The 20,079-nt window shown below is 38.0% G+C and overlaps 1 protein-coding gene across 5 annotated transcripts in view; it reads left to right on the forward strand.

Annotated features, from left to right (window-relative positions):
* The window catches only part of LOC122549931 (polypeptide N-acetylgalactosaminyltransferase 15-like), a 76,154-nt gene extending 59,279 nt beyond the window's left edge, over window positions 1-16,875 (forward strand). The window contains exons 6-10 of one of the 5 annotated variants that reach the window (XM_087987264.1): window positions 7,768-7,962; window positions 10,298-10,447; window positions 12,019-12,147; window positions 12,663-12,803; window positions 15,197-16,875. In XM_087987264.1, the coding sequence (XP_087843390.1) occupies window positions 7,768-7,962; window positions 10,298-10,447; window positions 12,019-12,147; window positions 12,663-12,803; window positions 15,197-15,346 (765 nt within the window). In that variant the 3' untranslated portion in view covers window positions 15,347-16,875. Of the gene's footprint in view, window positions 1-7,767; window positions 7,963-10,297; window positions 10,448-12,018; window positions 12,148-12,662; window positions 12,804-15,196 lie in introns of those variants that run through there. The other 4 variants (XM_043690170.2, XR_015757219.1, XM_087987265.1 and 1 more) reach the window with 4 other exon arrangements.
* The last annotated feature ends 3,204 nt before the right edge of the window (window positions 16,876-20,079 follow it).

The following is a 20,079-nucleotide window of genomic DNA, read 5'->3' on the forward strand; positions in this document are numbered from 1 at the left end:
AAGATGATTCCTGATTGGAGTGAGAGTGACAGAGTAGTTGTTACGGGGGCTTTAACTTTCCAAATGTTGTCCAGTGTGTGTAGGAGGGTCTCCTGAAACAGTATATAGACAGGCCAACAAGAGGCAAGACAACAATGGATTTGGTATTGGGTAATGAACCTGGCTAGGTGTTAGACTTGGAGGTAGATGAGCACTTTGGTGATAGTGACGACAATTTGGTTATGTTTATTTCAGCGATAGAAAGGAATAGGTATATACCTTTCAGGGCAAGAGTTATACCTTGAGGGAAAGGCAGTTATGATGCAATTAAGCAAGATTTAGGATGCATAGGATGAGGAAGAAAATTGCAAGGAATGGGTTCAAGTGAAATTTGGAGCTTATTCAAGGAACAGCTACTACGTGTGCTTGATATGTATGTACCTGTCAGGCAGGAAGGAAGTTGTCAATCGGGGGAGCCGTGGTTTATGAGAGACATTGAAGCTCTTGTCAAGAGGTGAAGAAGGCTTATGTTAGGATGAGAAATGAACGCTCAGTTAGGGCACCTGAGAATTACAAGTTAACCAGGAAAGACTTAAAGAAAGAACTAAGAAGAGCCAGGAGGGGATATGAGAAGATGTTGATAGATAGGAACAAGGACAACCCTAAGGCTTTCTATAAGTATATCAGGAATGAAAGAATGACTAGAGTAAGATCAGGGCCCATCAAGGATAGTCGTGGGAGGTTGTGCGTGGAATCAGAGGAGATATGGGAAGTGCTAAATGAATGTTTTTCATCAGCATTCTCAGTCAAAAACGCGAGGAGAATACTGAGATACAGGCTACTAGACTAGACAGGATTGAGGTTCACAAGGAGGAGGTGTTAGCAATTCTTGAAAGTGTGAAAATACATAAGTCTCCTGGGCAGGATGGAATTTATCCTAGGATTCTCTGGGAAGCCAGGGAGGAGATTGTGGATCCTTTGGTTTTGATCTTTATGTCGTCGTTGTCTACAAGAATAGTGCTAGAAGACTGGAGACGAGCAAATGTTGTTCCCTTGTTCAAGAAGAGGAGTAGAGATAACCCTGGTAATTATAGACCAGTGATCCTTACTTTGTTTGTGAGTAAAGTGTTAGAAAGGGTGAAAAGAGATAGGATTTATAATCATCTAGAAAGGAATAAGTTGATTAGGGATGGTCAACATGGTTTTCTGAAGGGTAGGTTGTGCCTCACAAACCTTATTAAGTTCTTTGAGAAAGTTAGCAAACAGGTGGATGAGGGTAAAGCAATTGATGCAGTGTATATGGATTTCAGTAAGGTGTTTGATAAGGTTCCCCATGGTAGGCTATTGCACAAAATACGGAATTGAGGGTGACATAATGATTTAGATCAGAAATTGGCTGAAAGAAGACAGAGGATGGTGGCTAATGGGAAATGTTCATCCTGGAGTACAGTTACTAGTGGCGTACTACAAGGATCTGTTCAATCACAGTTGGAAATCTCCTAAGCAAATTGAACACCTGGAAGTAATAAATGACAGATCTGAATTTCCTCAGTAGAGATAGGACTGATTTCCAGGAGCAGATCCACTGACATGGATTCAATCACATCGCTTTTTGCTGGTTAATTTTAATTTAAAAGATGTTGTGACCTCAGTGATTGCATTGGGCATTTTCTACTTCAATTAATCCCAATGGAGTCCTAATACATTTTACTGTCATTAAATTATTTCCTCTTGTCATTCTGTGTTAATGGTTTAAGAAACATAATGAGAACATTTGGAAGTACTTGTTTTGATTTTGTATTGCAGTGAGAAATGGGTTATAGCAAAAGAAAACAGTGGGTTTTGCATCTCTTCTGATATTCCAATTGATTTAAATAGAAATACATGTCAGGAGAAATGTACTAAACTAAGTAATGAAACTAAAAACGAATTTGCTACCATAAGCTTACAGTATTGCATAAAATCAAAATCTGTTCCCTTGTCAAAACGACATTGACAAATTGCTGGAGTGAATGCATAAGTGGCAGATGAGGTTCTGTGCAGAGAAGTGTGAGGTAATGCATTAAAAGACAATATAAATAGGAGATACAATCTTAAAGGGGGTGCAGGTGTAGAGAGATCTAGTATATGTGTGCATAGATCTTTGAAAATGGCAGGACAGGTCGATAAAGCAATTAATAAAGCCAGTATTCCCTGTTTTTTTTATCGGGGCATAGAATACAAAAGCAAGGAGGTGACGTTGAACTTGTGCAAGATATTTGTTAGACCTCAGCTGGAGTACTGTGTACCGTTATAGGCATCACATCATAGGAAAGATATGAATGCATTGGACAGAGTGCAGATACAATTTATAGGAATGGTCCCGGAATGAGACACTTCAATTATAAGGATAAATTGAAGAAGGTGGGACTGCTCTGTTCAGAGAGAAAAAGGCTGAGAGGAGATTTGGTATAGGCTTTCAAAATCATGAGAAGGCTGAATACAGTATCCAGGGAGAAGCTGTTCCTGCTCATAAAACAAAAAGAATGAGAGGGCATGGATTAAAATAATGTGCAAATAAAGCAAGCATGTGAGAAAACAAAACCTTTTCACATAGCAAGTAGTTAAGTTATGAAATGTACTGCATGGAAATGTGATGGATGCAGGTTCAAATGAACCATTCAAGAAGGCATTGGGTGGTTATTTGGATAGAAGTGGTGTGTGGGATGTGGGGGAAGGGTAGGAGATAGGCATTAGGGAAAAGAACTGGTATGGACACAATGGGCTGAATGGCCTGCTTCTGCACCATAACAATTATGTGATTCTATTCAGCAATGTTACTCTAATTATAAAAGTGCTCAAAAATAAGTGAGTGCCTCAGAGGTTTTAGTAGAGAATTTTAACATTCTGAAGGGTTTCCATTGGATAGTTAGGGAAAGATTATTTTGTCAGGTTTAGAGGTTTATGACATGGAGCCAGAAGAGAAAAGTGGAGAAAATGTGGTGATAGTAGAAAAATAACCCTCACAAATTAGGCTGGTTAATTAACTAGCATCCAGGGAACAGGAGAATTGACGTTTCAGGGATAAGCCCTTCCCCAAAACGTCGATTCTCCTGTTCCCTGGATGCTGCCTAACCTGCTGCGCTGTTCCAGCAACACATTTTCAGCTCTGATCTCCAGCATCTGCAGACCTCACTTTCTCCTGGTTTATTAACTAACCTATGTACATTGTGAATTGAGAGTGAAACAATCCAGGCTGTGATGGGGTCATGGTTCAGTTTTTTGATGAAGCTAAAATAGAACTAAATATTTGGCATATGTTGTAAAAAGAGAATTCTCCTTTAGTGGATTTTATTGATACTTTACCTAAGTTCATTAGAGTCAGTGAGACAAATGGTTTGGCATCACATTCAGTACAATTTCTGGTTTCTTTCATGATTCAGTTCTGAGCAGGGGTTGGTTGAACTGAGGCAGATTTAATTATAATGCAGTTGCTTAAGTTGTACCTTGTCTGCTTATGTCAGATGTGAGAGTGTCATGATCCCACACAATTTCTGGTAAGGTGTTTCATTCTACATCATTTCAGATGATTCTGCTCCTCAGGAAACAAATCTATGGATTTTTAGGTCCTCAGACAGATAAATCTGCCTGTAAGCTTCAATGCCTCCCAGTTATAACCACATTATGTGATCTGGTCAGTGCTGCTACCAATAATAACTGGAAAGCATTGCACTCACTATTATGATGTAAAGTGGTGCCATATATACTCAAGAAAAAAGTTGCTTCCTTGAAAGTTCTCTTATAGTGGTTGAACTGAATATTAATGATTGATTCTAGTTATTACATAAGGAAAACCTCCCATTCTCACAATGAATCTATTCAATCATGTTACAAGAGTGCAGTCAGCTTTTCATCTCGTATAAGCAAATGCTTTTTGTTCACTTTGTGATATGCTTTCTCATCCTGGTCATTGCATTTTCATATTTCTCAATTCACATTTAAATGCAAGATAGGGCTTTGTTTTCTTTTCAATTATACATTTTAGGAATTTCAGAGGGATTTGTCATATTTCCGCAGATATGAAACACATAGGGCTTTTTTTTGTTTGAAACTGACAGCGTGAATTTTCCAAGTCCTCAAGTGTAAAGACGTAGAGAAAAAATGGCAGGCACATACTATTCTTGTACGTAATGGAAGTTGATTTGGAAAATTTTGTAGTGAAACTTATTAGAAGACATCAAGTATGCTCATATTTTAAAAAAAGCAGAAAATGGTTCCGGGCAGTATAGATGGACATATTAACAGATATGTAGAAAATAGCTACTTTGGGCCCAGTGGTATTGTGCAGGCAAATTTAGTTGCAAGTATCATGTGATATTTCCTGTACATATTCCACCCTTATCAGAAAGATACCCTCTTAAGACCATCACAGTAATGCGTTGCCAGCAAGAGCCAGAAGGCATAAACATGGGGCTCTTTTCTCGGGAAAAGAGATGACTGAGAGATGACCCAATACATACTCTTATATTGCTGAGAAGTTCGATATGTTAGAATAGAGATGTTCCCACTTGTGGAGTCCAAAACTAAGTGCCTGTAAAATATATCTAAAATAATTTGTAATGAATTCATTAAACTATTGAGAAGTTACCTCCTAGCTCAGAATGTTAAAAGTCTGGAACTCACGTACCACATTGAATGGATGAGCACCAAGTTACATTGAAGGGAAAATTGTTAAAAACTTAAGGGATAAAGGAAGGGAAAAACATGTTGATATGGTGAAATGAAGTAAGGTGAACGGAAGCTGGCATGAATTTTAAACAGCGATAAAGGCCTGTGGAGCTGTAAATTCAATTATCAGCCCTTTGGTTCCTTTTTTCCACTCAGCAGATTCTTTCATCACTTCAATTATGTATAATAATGACTTTATTCATGATGAACTCTTTATCTACTTCCTGCATTTTCCAGAGGTGAAACATGGGAATATGATTAATCCCTTTTGCCTGTTTTAAATTCATTATAACAACTCATTTTTGTCTATCCGCAATCTCATTATTGACAAGATACCAGAGAGTGACCTATGAATAACTCATCTTGTTTCTGTATTGCCCAATGAGACAGAACTTATAGCAGCTGAGAACAGGCGGTCCCACTCAGCCTCACCCAACTCAGTAGACTCTGCAATAGAGCCAATAGAATACTTGTTCTGAATAAAACCCCACCCAACTGTTACCTAAGTGAACAAAGTATTAGTTTTCACATGTATATTGATAATATCCAGCTCGACCCCATCACTACCTATCTCTAATTGTCCACTGCTGCTAAATTACCAGATTACTGTCTGACCCTCATTCTGAGTAAGCAGAAATTCCCTCTAACTTTTTAAATTATTCACTGTGTGAGAAACGGGTGTCACTGGCTGGGCCAGCATTTATTTCCTATCCCTAGTTCCCTTTGGGAAGGTCGTGGTGGGCTACTGGGATGCAGGGAAGATCGAAGCCATTGCTTTTGGTCCATGGGTCCAAATTCTGTTCCTTAGCTGTGCCAGCTCTATCTATCTCTACAGCAATGATCTAAGATTAAAACAGCTTGTTCACAACCTTGGAGCCACAACTGATCCAAAGATGGGCTTCCAACTTCATATGCATGTGGTCCCTTAAGATCACCTATTTGTAACATTAGATTCCCTACAGTGTGGCCAAACAAGTCCACATGGACCCTCCAAAGAGCAATCCACCCTGACTCATTTCCCTCTCACTAATGCATCTAAGACTATAGGCAATTTAGCCTGGCCAATTGACTGGCCTGCACAACTTTGGACTCTGGGAGGAATCCCACACAGAGAACGCGCAAACTCCGAAGCTGGGATTGAACCTGGGTCCCTGGCGCTGTGAGGCAGCAGTGCTAACTACTGAGCCATCATTCTGTCCTAATGTTGAATAATCCCTTTTGTCTGTTTTTACTCCATCACTCCCTATCTCTGTGTTCTCAATGAGCTGCAGAACTCTTCACAGTATCCTGCACTCTTCTAATTCTGGCTTTTGATGCATCCCCAATTTTAATTGCTGCATCATTAGTGACTGAACGTTCAGTACTTTGGACCCCAACCTGTGGAATTCCCTCCCTTTATCTCTTTACCTTACTCTCCTCTTTTAAGTGTCTTCTTAAAACCTACCTCTTTGGCCAGGCATTTGGTTGACTGATGTGGATTGCTGTCATAGTACATTTTATAATGCTTCTAGGAATACATTAAAGATGCTGTAAAAATGTAAGGTGTTGTTGTTTCTGTATCGTGTGATGTGGTACTGGGCCATTAAGATCAAGGAGAACCTGTTCAGTGCTACCTTAACTATTTCAGCTGAGCTGTTACTATATGTTCTAGAATTAAAATTAGCCCCACTGGGAAATAACACCGATTATGGTCACTGAGCATTCTAGCTGACCTTTACTAGCAGAGGTTATGTTCTGCTTGCTCTGGTGAAAGGAAAGGATCCAAATTTTATGTGAAAAACAGTGAGGTCTGCCTTGATTGGTCTAGTGCAAACAGGTAATCAGTAGCCTGATACAAAAGGAAAAGTACAAATAGAATGGGCCTTCAGTTTGGAAATGCCCATTTTGTGCTACAACAAACATAGAAACATTTTTTAAAAAGCAGGAACAGACCATTTGACTCCTTGAGACTGCTACACTTTTCAATATGATCATGGCTGATAATTTAACTCACCACCTGGTCCCTGCTTTCTCCTCAAACCTTTTCATCCCTTTAACCCATAGGAACTACACTAACTCCTCCTTGAAAATATTCAATGTTATGGTCTCAATCATTTTCCGTGGCAGCGAAATCCACGGGCCCACTACCTTCAGCATGAAGAAGTTTCTCCTTGTATCGGTTCTAAATGATCTATCCTATATCCTTAAACTAGGACTCTGGTTCTGGACTTCCCCACCATTGGGAATATCCTTTCTGTGTTTACCCTGTCTAGTCCTGTTAGAATTATATAGGTTTCTAGAATTAAAATTAGCCCCTTATTCTTCTAAACTCCAGTGAATGTAGTCCTAGCTGATCCAATCACTCTTCATATATCAGACCTGCCATCCCAGGAATCAATCTACTAGATGTTTGTTGCTCTCCCTCCCTAGACAGAACGTCCTTCCTCAGATAGCTAGACAGAATACTCCAGGTGTGATCTCACCAAAGCCTGCACAGTTGCAGCAAGACATGCCTGCTCCTGTACTCAAATCTTCTCACAGTGAAGGTCAACATACTGTTAGGCTTCTTCACCACCCTGCTCCAAAGATAAGTTACATCTCAGGGTGCATTCAAGGAAATTCATTATGACTTATTCGAGTATAAGCACAGCAGCAACACAAGAGTTAGAGGTAATTGGATTAGGGCATGTATTAATCAGTAAAGCACAAAGTCTTGCTCTCTTTTGCCTGACCTAGAGCTCACCTTGGTCAATGAGTGTCAGAACTCAGGACCAGTAGTTACACTGGGAACATAGTTTCTAAGTATCGGTATAAATTCAGATTATACTAGATAATCTCTAAAGGGCTAGTAATATTTTTTTATTTTCCATCACTTAGTTTCCAAACTAAAAGGTTCTGCTAAACACTGAAACAAGTTTTGTAGCTTTCTTTTGATTGTGCATACTAATGATGCTGAACTGATACAATCATAATGGAATTTATGTGGATCCAATTGCTGTGTTTTGGAATATAATGTAAATGGATTAAGTTTCAACAAAAATCGCCCAACTCTTTCTGATCCAGCAGTTTCATGTTTATTTTCGATGGTACTTGTTCTAACAGGTCTGGCTCTGTGGTGGTTCAGTAGAAGTTCTGCCCTGCTCCAGAGTTGGTCATGTGTACAGGAAAAATGTTCCATATTCCCCACCATATGAAGAGACTATGGTGAAAAACAAAGTCCGTGTAGCAGAGGTTTGGCTGGATTCCTTCAAGGAGATTTTCTACAAGCAAGACATGCCTTCATATCTGCTCAGTAAGGTCAGGGAGTAATGTTTGTGTTGTTCATTTTAAAGTACAGGTGATTGAATATTTCCCTAGAGTGTGCACACTTGATTCTAGAAATTGCTCCACACAGCTCCTAGATTCCTGGCCTTGCTTTTTCCAGAGCTTTAACATCATACTTCAATTTCCTCACATTAAAACGGTATAAATATATGTCTTTTAAAGAAAATAGTCACATTTTATTCACTAATAAGTGAGTATTTCAATGATTATTAATTCATTTCAAAGAAGGAAAAACCAAAATCCAGTGCAGAAACTGTGAAATTAGAACTTTCAGTCAGACAATTAAAATGAATCAGGCATTGATCTTCAGCTAAAAGCCTGATGAATACTGAGTAGAGACTCAAAGATTGTTTTAAAAGTATGAGGATCTTACTGTCTTTAATATTATTTGCCTTTATCAAATTTTTCTTTCCATTATTTTAAAATTTCATTGGTCTTTTCATTTTTAAATAGAGTGACTTCAACTTATATGTCTTGTGCTTGTGAATTCTTTCCAAAGTTACCTTTCTACATCACTCTGTTAAAATTCCTCTTAAAACCTATCTCTTTAACCAAAGTCATTATGACACTTAATATTTTCTTTTTTGGTTTGCACACAAACTTAGGTTACATTTCTATGATATATGTTGAATTTTTTAATTCTATTAAAGATAAAATAGAAATGCACATTTTTGCTGATTTTAGTCAGAGGCAGATATTTACTTTTCGATTCTCCTGAACATATAACATGTGGAGATAAAGATCCTTTTTTGTTAAGTCGAAGAGACTATTGTACCTTCATCTCACAGGTTGTAAATAACATAATTAAATCTTTTAGTGTATTTTAATTTGTTTATTGTGTTTCCAATCGATTATGCCACATATAAGGGACTATAAATACTTTAAATACTCAAAAATTACTAATGTTATCGTAAGAATGCTCAAGTACATGTATCAAATTCCCCTCAATGAGACATTAAATTTTTGAAATAAATGTGGGATGTGTATAATAAGGTAGGCTGAAGTGATGATACAATTTTACATTTCACACACACTTTTTACTGTTAACTCTGAATTATGGTGAATATTGTTTTATAAAGGAAATTTATTGTGTGTCAACATGTAGCATCTGTGTAATGTAAAGAAGTAATGTTACCATAGTCCTACTACACCATAGAACAGTGCTCTCATTCAAGAGAGATGACTGGTAATTGTTTAACCTGAGGGTTACGGTGCCTCATATATCACTCCAACCATCCAACCAATTATGCTAACTAATTCCCCCCAACCCCCACCCTCTCCCCCAAGTAATGTAAGAGCTATTCAGATTACTCTTATTCAGATTTACCCCGATCTTAAAGAATCCTACTTTAGTTTCTGGAAAGTGTGTGTTTGGATTTCATGCCCATCTCCATATGAAACAGCTGTGATGAAATAATCAAACAATTCATATAATAATAGTCACATGGACATCTATTAAACTAAATGTTTAGAATGTTTAAAGCTCATCCCCCATTTTTAAACTGCATATAATTGCTAAAATATAACTGAGCTACTTAGACTAGCTCAAATTGGGTGGTATGATGGCTCAGTGGTTAGCACTGCTGCCTCACAGCACTAGGGTCCCAGGTTCAATTCCAGCCTCGGGTGATTGTCTGTGTGGAGTTTGCACATTCTCCCTGTGTCTGTGTGGGTTTCCTCCCACAGTCCAAAGATGTGCAGGTCAGGTGAATTGGCCATGGTACAATTGCCCATAATGTTAGATGTATTTGTACCATGGGAGATGGGTCTGGGTGGGTTACTCTTCGGAGGGACTGGTTGAGCCAGTGGGACTGTTTCCACACTGTAGGGAATCTAATCAAATGTAATACTTAAACTGGATTTTAATTGAATCGTCAATATTATGCATTTTCCAGCATCAGATTTCCGCTCCCAGGGTCTTGGGAAAAGCCTGATCCTGCCCAGTTCAATGTCTGATGAATGCTTAATTCTGTCGAGCCTGGAGGTGACATGGGACTCCTGCTGGTTTTCCAACCAGTAGGTAAGACCCTGTCATGAAGATAAAATTCTGTGCCAGGTGTCTGTCACATATTGCTCCGGCAGTGTATACCACAATAGAATTTTCTGAAAGAAATCTTTCAACTTTAACTACTTAGTAAAAGTCTTTGCTTGATGAAAAGTAAATATTCCTTGATGTGTTTCTTGAGTTAAATACTAAATAAAAGCCAGGTATGCATCACAGAATAGTCACCATATAATAGAACGTTTTAATATTCAACGTGAAGCAGTTTAGTCAAATTCCGATATATCTTTTTTCCTCTTTTGGTAGATTGCGGTTCCTGACTGTATGGAACGACTGCAATTGCGAAAGAGACTAAGCTGTAAGCATTTTCATTGGTTTTTGACGAACATATACCCAGAGCTCTACCTGCCTGAAGACAAATCTGGATATTTTGGAGCAGCAAGGCAAAGGTTTTTGGTATTTTATCGAACTTTTTGTTCTAATTCTTGATATTCTTAGTTTTTTAAATGATGAGTTTCAGTTGAGTAAAACTGTCTACTTTGTTTTACTCAATTAAAGATTTAGTATTGTTAAAAACAGACCATTTTTAAGGTGATACAAACAAGATACAACAGACACTGGAAATCTAAAATAAAAATATTTGCACAAAAACAAAAATATTTTCAATAACAATTTATTGTAATATGCTTTATTGGACCTTCATTTTTACCTCACAGGCATATTAAATGTTACGTTCATGGAAGAAAATTGATTGCTTTCTGAATTTAACATGCAGTTATTTTATGAGAAAATAAATATACCCTGCTGAATATTTAATTAACCATTTCACTAAGTTTGCTGCTAAGTTGTCCTATTTAAATGTAGCATGAAGTATAACATGGAGCAAAAATGAAGGAAAAATACTAATTAGAAATGGATGTAGGTTTGCTTGCTGAGCTGGAAGGTTCATTTTCAGACATTTCATCACCATACTAGGTAACATCTTCAGTGAGCCTCCGCATGAGGCACTGGTGGTGTAGCCCGCTTTCTATTTTATGTTTGAGTTTCCTGGGGTTCATAATGTCACTTTCCCATGGTGACATCATTTCCTATGATGATGTAATTTCTTGTTCTTTCATCCCAATATCTACAAACAAAGCTGCATTAGAACATTATTTTAACAAGCCACCACATACTGCAGCACAGAGGAACCACGCAGAGCAGAAGAAAATCATCTATACAGTGTATTCAAAAAGAAGGGGTACCCAATGAACACAGTCCGCCAATTTCTGACCAACAAAACCAAAAAAGCAGACAAAATACGTCCAGAAACCTGAGCCACTCTCCCCTGCATCAAGGACATCTCAGAAATGACTGCCAGACTACTAAGACCTCTTGGCATCATGGTAGCCCACAAACCCATCAACACACTAAAACAGCAGCTAATAAACTTGAAAGACCCTATACAGACAACAAGCAAAACTAATGTCATTTACAAAATACCTTGCAAGAACTGTAACATACATGACATTGGACAAACACGCAGAAAACTAGCCACCAGGATACATGAACATCAGCTAGCCACAAAACAATATGATCTACTCTCACTAGTATCCTTACTATGGATGAGGAAGGACACCACTTGGATTGGGACATCTATCCTAGGACAAATCAAACAGAGACATGCACGAGAATTCCTAGAAGCATGGCATTCCAACCAGGACTTTATCAGCAAACACATTGACTTGGATGCCATTTACCACCCCCTGAGAAAAAAAACTGGAAATGACATCACCAAAGGAAATGATGTCACCACAGGAAATGGAAACACCAACCAAAGGAAACTGAAAGTGGGCTACACCACCAGTGCTTCATATGGTGGCTCACTGAAGATATTACCTAGTATGGTGATGAAACGCCTGAAAATGAACCTTCCAGCTCTGCGAGCAAACCTACATCCAGAACCTCAACGTGATCTACAAATCTTCTCAAAACTTGCTAACTAATTAGAAATATCCTCATTCTGTGTACTTTCTTTTTGCTTCCAGCTCTATAATGTCGGCACAGGCTATTGTGCAAGTTATGAGACCAAATGGAGTACAGGTGGATATCCTGTAGCACTTACTCAATGCAGTGGCCATGGGAATCAAGTAATGTCTACATACATAATGCTTCATGTATATATCACTGCTACATATAAAACATGCTACTACTTTGTACAAGCAATTAATAGCATCTTGCTGCTGTGTTTAAATATTGAGTCAAATTGGATCTGCTATTCATTAAGTATTGGGTACGAAAAGCAAGGTGAAATTTGGCTTGCTTAATGAAGTTAAACAGTTGTTGATCTCTTTGGTGTAAGGCAATTCATTAATTGAGGCAAATAATCTAAATGTTAACTTTCACTTGGGAAAATCTGTCAGCCATTTATTGTTTAATTCTCTGTCAGACAGTTGAAACTTACGCATTTTGTTTGGTTTAAAATAGGACAATTAAGATTTGAGTCTATAAAGAAGAATCAATTAATTATACAGTTTCTTTAATGTAATACTTACTTTAATCAAAGCCTTGCCTTAGTGCATGAGTATCACCCTGACTTATTTCACTGTCACTTACATACAATTATAATGAATCTCTGTTAAATGCAGTGAAATCTCTGTTAACAAATGTGATCTTGTTCTTTCTCACACAGCATTTTGAATATAATAATATAAGAGAAATCCGGTTTGGTGCCATGGTGCAATTTTGCATTGATGTCAATAATGAACAAGTCATATTGCAGAATTGCAGAGGGAACAGACTGGAATCACAACAGCAGTGGGATGTGCAGAAGGTTTGTCTGTTTCAAACAATTCATCGGCATATAGAGAGATCATATGCAAAAATAGAGGCTGATTCCTGGGGTGGCAGGGCTGACATGTGAAGAAAGATCAGATGAGGACTATATTCACTGGAATTTAGAAGAATGATGAGTAATTGCATGGAAATCTATAAAATTCTAACAGGATTAAACAAGGTCAAATACAGGAAGGAATATCCTGATGACTGGCAAATCCAGAACAGGGGTCACAGTTTAAGGACATGGGGTAGGCCATTTAAGACTGAGATGAGGAGACACCTTTTCACCCAGAGAGTGGTAAGCCTGTGGAATTCTCTGCCACACAAATTATTTGAGGCCAAAACATTGAATATTTTCAAGAAAGAGTTATATGTAGTTCTGAAGGCTAGAGGGATCAAGGTTATGGTGAGAAAGTGGCAATAGGTTACTGAGTTGTGTGATCAACATTGATCATATTGAATGGAGGAACAGTCTCAAAGAGCTGAATAGACTAATGCTACTCCCATTTTCTACGCCTCTATCATCTATTCCTTTGAATTCCAATTTACTTCATTGAAATCAGAGATTCACTGAATGATGGAGCAAAAGAAGAAGCCATTCAGTCATCTAATCTGTGTCTAGAAGTAGGGGATCACCGACTCAGGATATGGGGTTGAGATTACGAGAAATTTCTTCACCAATCGTGAACCTGTGGAGATTTCTACCACAGATGGCCGTGGAGACCAGTCACTGAACATATTCAAGAAAATTATAATATATATTTTCAGATTTTTAAAGGCATCACAGATATGGGGAAAATGTAGGAATATGGCCTTGAGATACAGGATCAGCCAAAATCGCATTGAATCACACAGCAGACTCAAAGGACTGAATAGCCTATTCCCGTTCCTAGTTTGTATGTCAGTTCTTTGGTAGAGTATCTACTTAGTCCTTTGCTTTTCCTCATAGCTGTGTAACTACTTTCATTATAAGTATTTAAAATTCAATGTAAGAAGTGTGATAATTTATATAATAGCTTTTGCCCTTTGGTTGAAACGCTTATCACTTCTTCCTCTCTGCACCATTAACAGATGTGCTAATTCACATTTTTACCACTAAGCTCTTAATTCACTGTTATTTATGTTGTTTCATTAAAATTAATAAATAATGCACTTATAACTAAAAACAGCTTTACATTATCAGGGGTAATCTATATTATATCATGTGGATGCTTGTGTTTTGCTTGATGGCTTATGGTTTAATTCTTTAGTTTTTAAAATATCTTAAACTAGATAAAATCAAATGCTGATGTAGAGACGTGAATACAAAACTGAATATATAAATTGCTGGGTAAATATAGGAAATAAATTCAATAAATACACGAGTGAATGTAATTTTTTTTACAGTTAGGTAGGCCCCAGTGTGTTTAAAGGATGGGTGTCTAATTGAGGGGACAGCCCTTACTGCTAGTCGCCTTTTCATTATGCAGAAGGTACCTGAGCAGCAGTAACTCACAAAGGCTCATTTAACAACACTTTTGAAACCTGTAACCTCTATGACCAAGACAGACAATGGTATCACATGCTTAGAAATGTCACCAGTTCCTCTCCAAGCCACATGTCATAGTGTTTTGGGACTATGTCACTACTCCTTCACTATGGCTAGGTTAAAATCAGTTTGGAGTATTCCTGATGAAGGGCTTTTGCCCGAAACGTCGATTTTACTGCTCCTCGGATGCTGCCTGAACTGCTGTGCTTTACCAGCACCACTAATCCAGAATCTGTTTTCCAGCATCTGCAGTCATTGTTTTTACCTAAACTCAGTCCCTGATAATTAGGCATCAAGAAGGAGGAGGATGTTATGGTTGGGAGGTCTCCTCTGAAAGCAAATTCTTGTCCTTGCCCTGTACCCCTTCTATGACCCCAGTACCCCCAACTTGCTCATGCTCATCTTTGGCCTGGGGTTGATCTCTGATCCTGAGCCTCTAGTAGATGGATTTCCAATAGTTGCTTCCCCTTTTGATGACAACGATGGTCCTGCATTGGCTGGTGCCTCATGATGGACAGGATGTCTGCCACTGGGAATAGACCTGATGGTGATCCCCAAGTGTCTGTAACTAATGGGGCTCCCCCATGCAGCTGATGGGGGTCTCCTGCCGGTTCTCTGACTAGACCTACATTGGGCTGATTCAATCCCATACATTAGCTGATTTTTCTCCTCTTGCAGTCAATGTAATTAAATTACACTGACTCAATGGCTACTGTTTATAGTTCCTATAGAGAAATATAAGAAGAGAAGTATAAATCTTAAGACATATTGAGTTGATTCATTAGATTGCTAACAGTTACATAACAGGAGCATGAGTTTCTTAAAAGATCTAAGTTAATACTTTGTTTTTTTCTTTGTAGAGTGGAGAAATTATCCATGTTTTTACCGGCAAGTGCATTGAGGCAATAAAGAATGGACCAAGCAAAGACTTGTTTCTGAGACCATGCAACAAATACACCACCCAACAGTTGTGGCGATTGGAGAAAGTGATAATTGCAAACAAGGGATGAGCTGTTATCTCCGGCACCGGCTATGTGATGACTGCAGCTCATGTGCCTCTGTCTGGTCAGGTGCAGTTGGGCCTTTCAACCAGGTACAGAACTCAAGCGTGCCTTGTACATCTGTTCACTGAAGGAAGTCCTCACAATAGAATGGAAACAAACTGCATATGTTTCCAAGGCTACCTTACAACATCAGGGAAAGATAAACAAGATGGGCTGTGTTATGTGGCACATTTGATCATTCTAAACTCCATTTGTAACCAGGTTATCTGCGGGAGAAATTAATCAATGCCCATCAAAGACAATGTAAGGTTTTGCATCAATTTGCAATTTTGTCAGACAATGCATTGTATATGTTAATGCTTGATCAAAAAAATAAATCTATACCATATGCTTGTCAAGTTGACCCATTTTTCCCATTATTAAATATTGTCATGATTTATTTTTGCTCGTAAGTCAGTAATTAAAATAACATCCAATCAGTGAATGCAACAATCTATGTAAATCAGTTATATTTTACATGTAGAGACCTGATATTATTTGCATAAGATATTTCAGGAACCGGATACAAAATGGTATTTGATATTTTGCTGAGCAGTTGCGATAGGTACATTGGAAGAGTAGTTGTAGAGCATTGGCTTATGTGTGTAAACTAGGTGCCAGGGGTCAATTCCTGTGCTGAAACAAGTAAGGGCAAAGCCTGACTGAAGTAGACATTGTTTAGTGTCTTAAAGTAATGTTCAGTACACCTGTCTATTATACTAATATCTTCAAAATTCTGATAATAGTTTTGGCAGTAGACAATGTTATAAGAGATGAATTAATAAAATGATAAAGTCTAATTGAGATGTACATTAAGCATATGTTAGTGTGAAGGGGTAGTTTAGCCATTATCCAATGCAAAGTGCAGCACACCAGTGTTATAGTTCAGTCTTACAGAGTGAAATAATTATCCTTCACTACCCACAAATATTTGATATCTATTTTATTCCATTTATTTTCAATCAATTACATTAGGAAAGAATCCTACTAGGAGTAACTAGTACTTAACAAACTACATATGGAGTCCCATGTTTTCAGCCTTTGAGATCACATTGTGTTTGATGAGGGTTATTTCCCCAGAGACACAAAATAGAAATAACTTCAATTGCACCCTCCCAATTTATCATTATGTTTAATTAACACCAATTCTAATTTATATCTTTTAACATCCTTCATTGAAATTTTTAATTTCTAATCTTAAATCTTGTGTAAGAGTTCGCTGATTCTATATAGAACATAGAACATAGAAGAATACAGCGCAGTACAGGCCCTTCGGCCCTCGATGTTGCGCCGATCCAAGCCCACCTAACCTACACTAGCCCACTATCCTCCATATGCCTATCCAATGCCCACTTAAATGCCCATAATGAGGGAGAGTCCACCACTGCTACTGGCAGGGCATTCCATGAACTCACGACTCGCTGAGTAAAGAACCTACCCCTAACATCTGTCCTATACCTACCCCCCCTTAATTTAAAGCTATGCCCCCTTGTAATAGCTGACTCCATACGTGGAAAAAGATTCTCACTGTCGACCCTATCTAAACCCCTAATCATCTTGTACACCTCTATCAAGTCACCCCTAAACCTTCTTTTCTCCAATGAAAACAACCCCAAGTGCCTCAGCCTTTCCTCATACGATCTTTCTACCATACCAGGCAACATCCTGGTAAACCTCCTCTGCACCCGTTCCAGTGCCTCCACATCCTTCCTATAGTATGGCGACCAAAACTGCACACAATACTCCAGATGCGGCCGCACCAGAGTCTTATACAACTGCAACATGACCTCAGTACTCCGGAACTCAATTCCTCTACCAATAAAAGCCAGTACGCCATATGCCTTCTTCACCACACTATTTACCTGGGTGGCAACTTTCAAAGATTTGTGTACATGGACACCAAGATCCCTCTGCTCATCCACACTACCAAGTATCCGACCGTTAGCCCAGTACCCCAATGTGATATTTTGTCAGAAACATCTGAAAGTACTCTAGTTATTGAATCGCGTTAAGTTCTTTAGTATTGTTAACATTTTTGCTACAACTTTCTATACATGTCTACACTGTCAGAGTAAAGACTGAAGGAACTATATGTTGTGAGGGGAAAGAAGTAGCCTATATTCTGCTTCGGTAGGATCTTTTTCTTTCCACAATCAAATCCCTTAGGTATTTAAATTAGTATTTCCTATGCTTCATGAATCAATATAGTACAGCGGATATATATCAGATATCCTTTAGATTCATGAACAATTAGATACACAAACAGGAAAGGAAACAAGTCATTGAGATCTGCAAACATTTCAACTTTAAGTATCTGTATTTTTTTCTAAATTTACTGTTAATTAAGGTAAACTTAATTAACCTCCATCATTATAAATTAGTTTTGTTATTATCTTTTTATGCGGTTGTATTTGAGTATTATAATGATCATGTAAAAACATTTATAGCCATTCTTTTACTTCTGTAAATTAAATTTATTATCAGTTTGAGTATGAGCATTTATGGCCTGCTCTTGAACAATTATTCAGGCAATGTACCGATTAGACTGCAGAAGCTGGAATTAACCTGAAATAATTAGATTAAAAAATTATGCTTGTAAGTGGTCACCAGTTGATAAAGCTGTTTTAAATCTTAGTCAAAAATCTTTCAAACCTGGAGTTTAATTAACTATTAAAGACATTTACCCTAAGAATCATAAGTTTGCCATCAGATGAAGATTGAACCTTAGTTCTTAGCAGTATCTTCATTTTCTGTTGCTGTAATAAAATGACTATTTTATTTAAATGTAACTGGACATCTTTGTTTTGGTACACTAGCTTCAGGATGATTTTTCCCCTTTTTTGGCACAGTGTCTTTTTGAGTGAGATGCATGATGCCAGATCCACCATGATCCATGGTGACTTTTCTCATGCAATCTTTAGCTCCATGTCACATTCATTCAGTAATCAGCCTTAACAGCACGAGTCTCATGGAATCTTCCAGCACGAAAACTGACTGAGGGCCTATAGTGGCAAGGGTGACACACCATTGTAAATTATTTTGTAAATTATATATACACATACTCTCAAAATATTTGTCCAGTGTCTTTTTTTGTTGACGGACCTAGTGAATCATACGCATTTGAAAGATGAACAGCTTCTTCCAATGTCCCGGTAATGAAAGTAGTTGCAATGGCCAAGCACTGCTTGCTTCTCACAACCAACTAACTCCTTGACTGCAGATAGCATCAGACATCTTGAACAGTGATGCTGACTGCAGCCTGTTATGGACCAGACCAAACACCCTGCAAATCTATCAAGGAGATAGCCTAGACCATATCTTTTATCTTATTTAATGGGAAGTGTAAGGTGCTGTGTTCCAGATGTGATTTGATTGGTCACACTTGGCTTTAAGCAAAACACACTTTATTCTTATCCTACAGTACAAGTACAAGCAAAAGGAAGAAGAATTGGTATAACTTTACCTCTATTGGAAAGTATAACAGAATAATAGATTATTTAACTAAAAACAGCAAGTGTTTCAATATGGTAATATTCTATAAACACCCCCTTTGTCTAAGGTAAATTAAATTATACAGATTGCAATTCTGGCAGAGGAGAGAAAGAAAACTCTAGGTTTTGCTGTGGCCAAGATAGATGTTGCAGGTTCCACAACCAGCTTCAAAACCCCAACAACTACTAAAAGCTAACTAAAACCCTGGTTCTGTGGGAGCCTGACTCCACCCATTCATGCTGCTTCTATTGTTCTAACTTTAAAAAAAAATCAAGGCCTCACAACCTGCTTTCTTTATTGGATTCAGATAGATAGCTCCATACCTCTGTCTTAAAATCTCTCTTGAAAAAAAGACAAAATACATCTCTTAAAGCCATAATATTATCACAAGCCAAGGCATTGCACTATAATGTGAAGATACTGAAGTTAAAAGCAAAGAGCAAAGATTGTGCTAGGGTCTGGCTTGCAATAGGCCATTCCACACTTATACTCACGTTATGAGTGAGAGTACAGAATCAGTGATGTTTCCTAAAATCTTTGAAGGTAAATTAGCTTTTCAAAAGAATCAAGGTTAGGGAGTGTATAACAGAGAGTTCACCTGTTCACTCTCCCTCATAGTGTGCCAAGAAAAGCTATAGAGAATGCTGCCATTCTCAAGTTAAATGCTATCTTACAGAATGTGCAAGCATTTCAGGGTAGTTTAGTAATCAATATGAACTCTGAAATATTGAACACTAATCAGTGAAAGAAGGGACAAAAGGGGGTTCCTCGGATTTCCTCTCAACTTGCACACATTTTGAGTGACTTTACTGCACAACACTTGACAGCATAATTACAAAGAACTGTGGATGTTCAAAAGCTGAAACAAAAACAGAAAATGCTGGACAAAATCAGCAGGTCTGACCGAACCTATACAGAAAAAAGCAGAGTTAGTGCCTTGTTTCAATGACTGTTCACTTTCACTTCATTGAAATTTATGGTATCATTTTGCAGTAAGGAAGGTCCTGACACAAAAGTTCTGTCCCAAATATCAGCCTCCTTGATAGTTTTTCTATCTTTGGCCCAATTGAAATTGTGACACAACAGAGTTTAAACAGTACATAGTCATAAAATCTCTCTAACTGGGCAATCTGGGTGGGTTTGCCCAGGAACTCTGGATTGATACTAATGGAAAGAACAGTGTGGATTATAAGGATTCCAAGTGAAAT

This window comes from Chiloscyllium plagiosum, unplaced genomic scaffold (genome assembly GCF_037043375.1).
Source record: "Chiloscyllium plagiosum isolate Xiang-an unplaced genomic scaffold, Cpla_swu_hap1 HiC_scaffold_5, whole genome shotgun sequence".
Lineage (NCBI taxonomy): Eukaryota > Metazoa > Chordata > Chondrichthyes > Orectolobiformes > Hemiscylliidae > Chiloscyllium > Chiloscyllium plagiosum.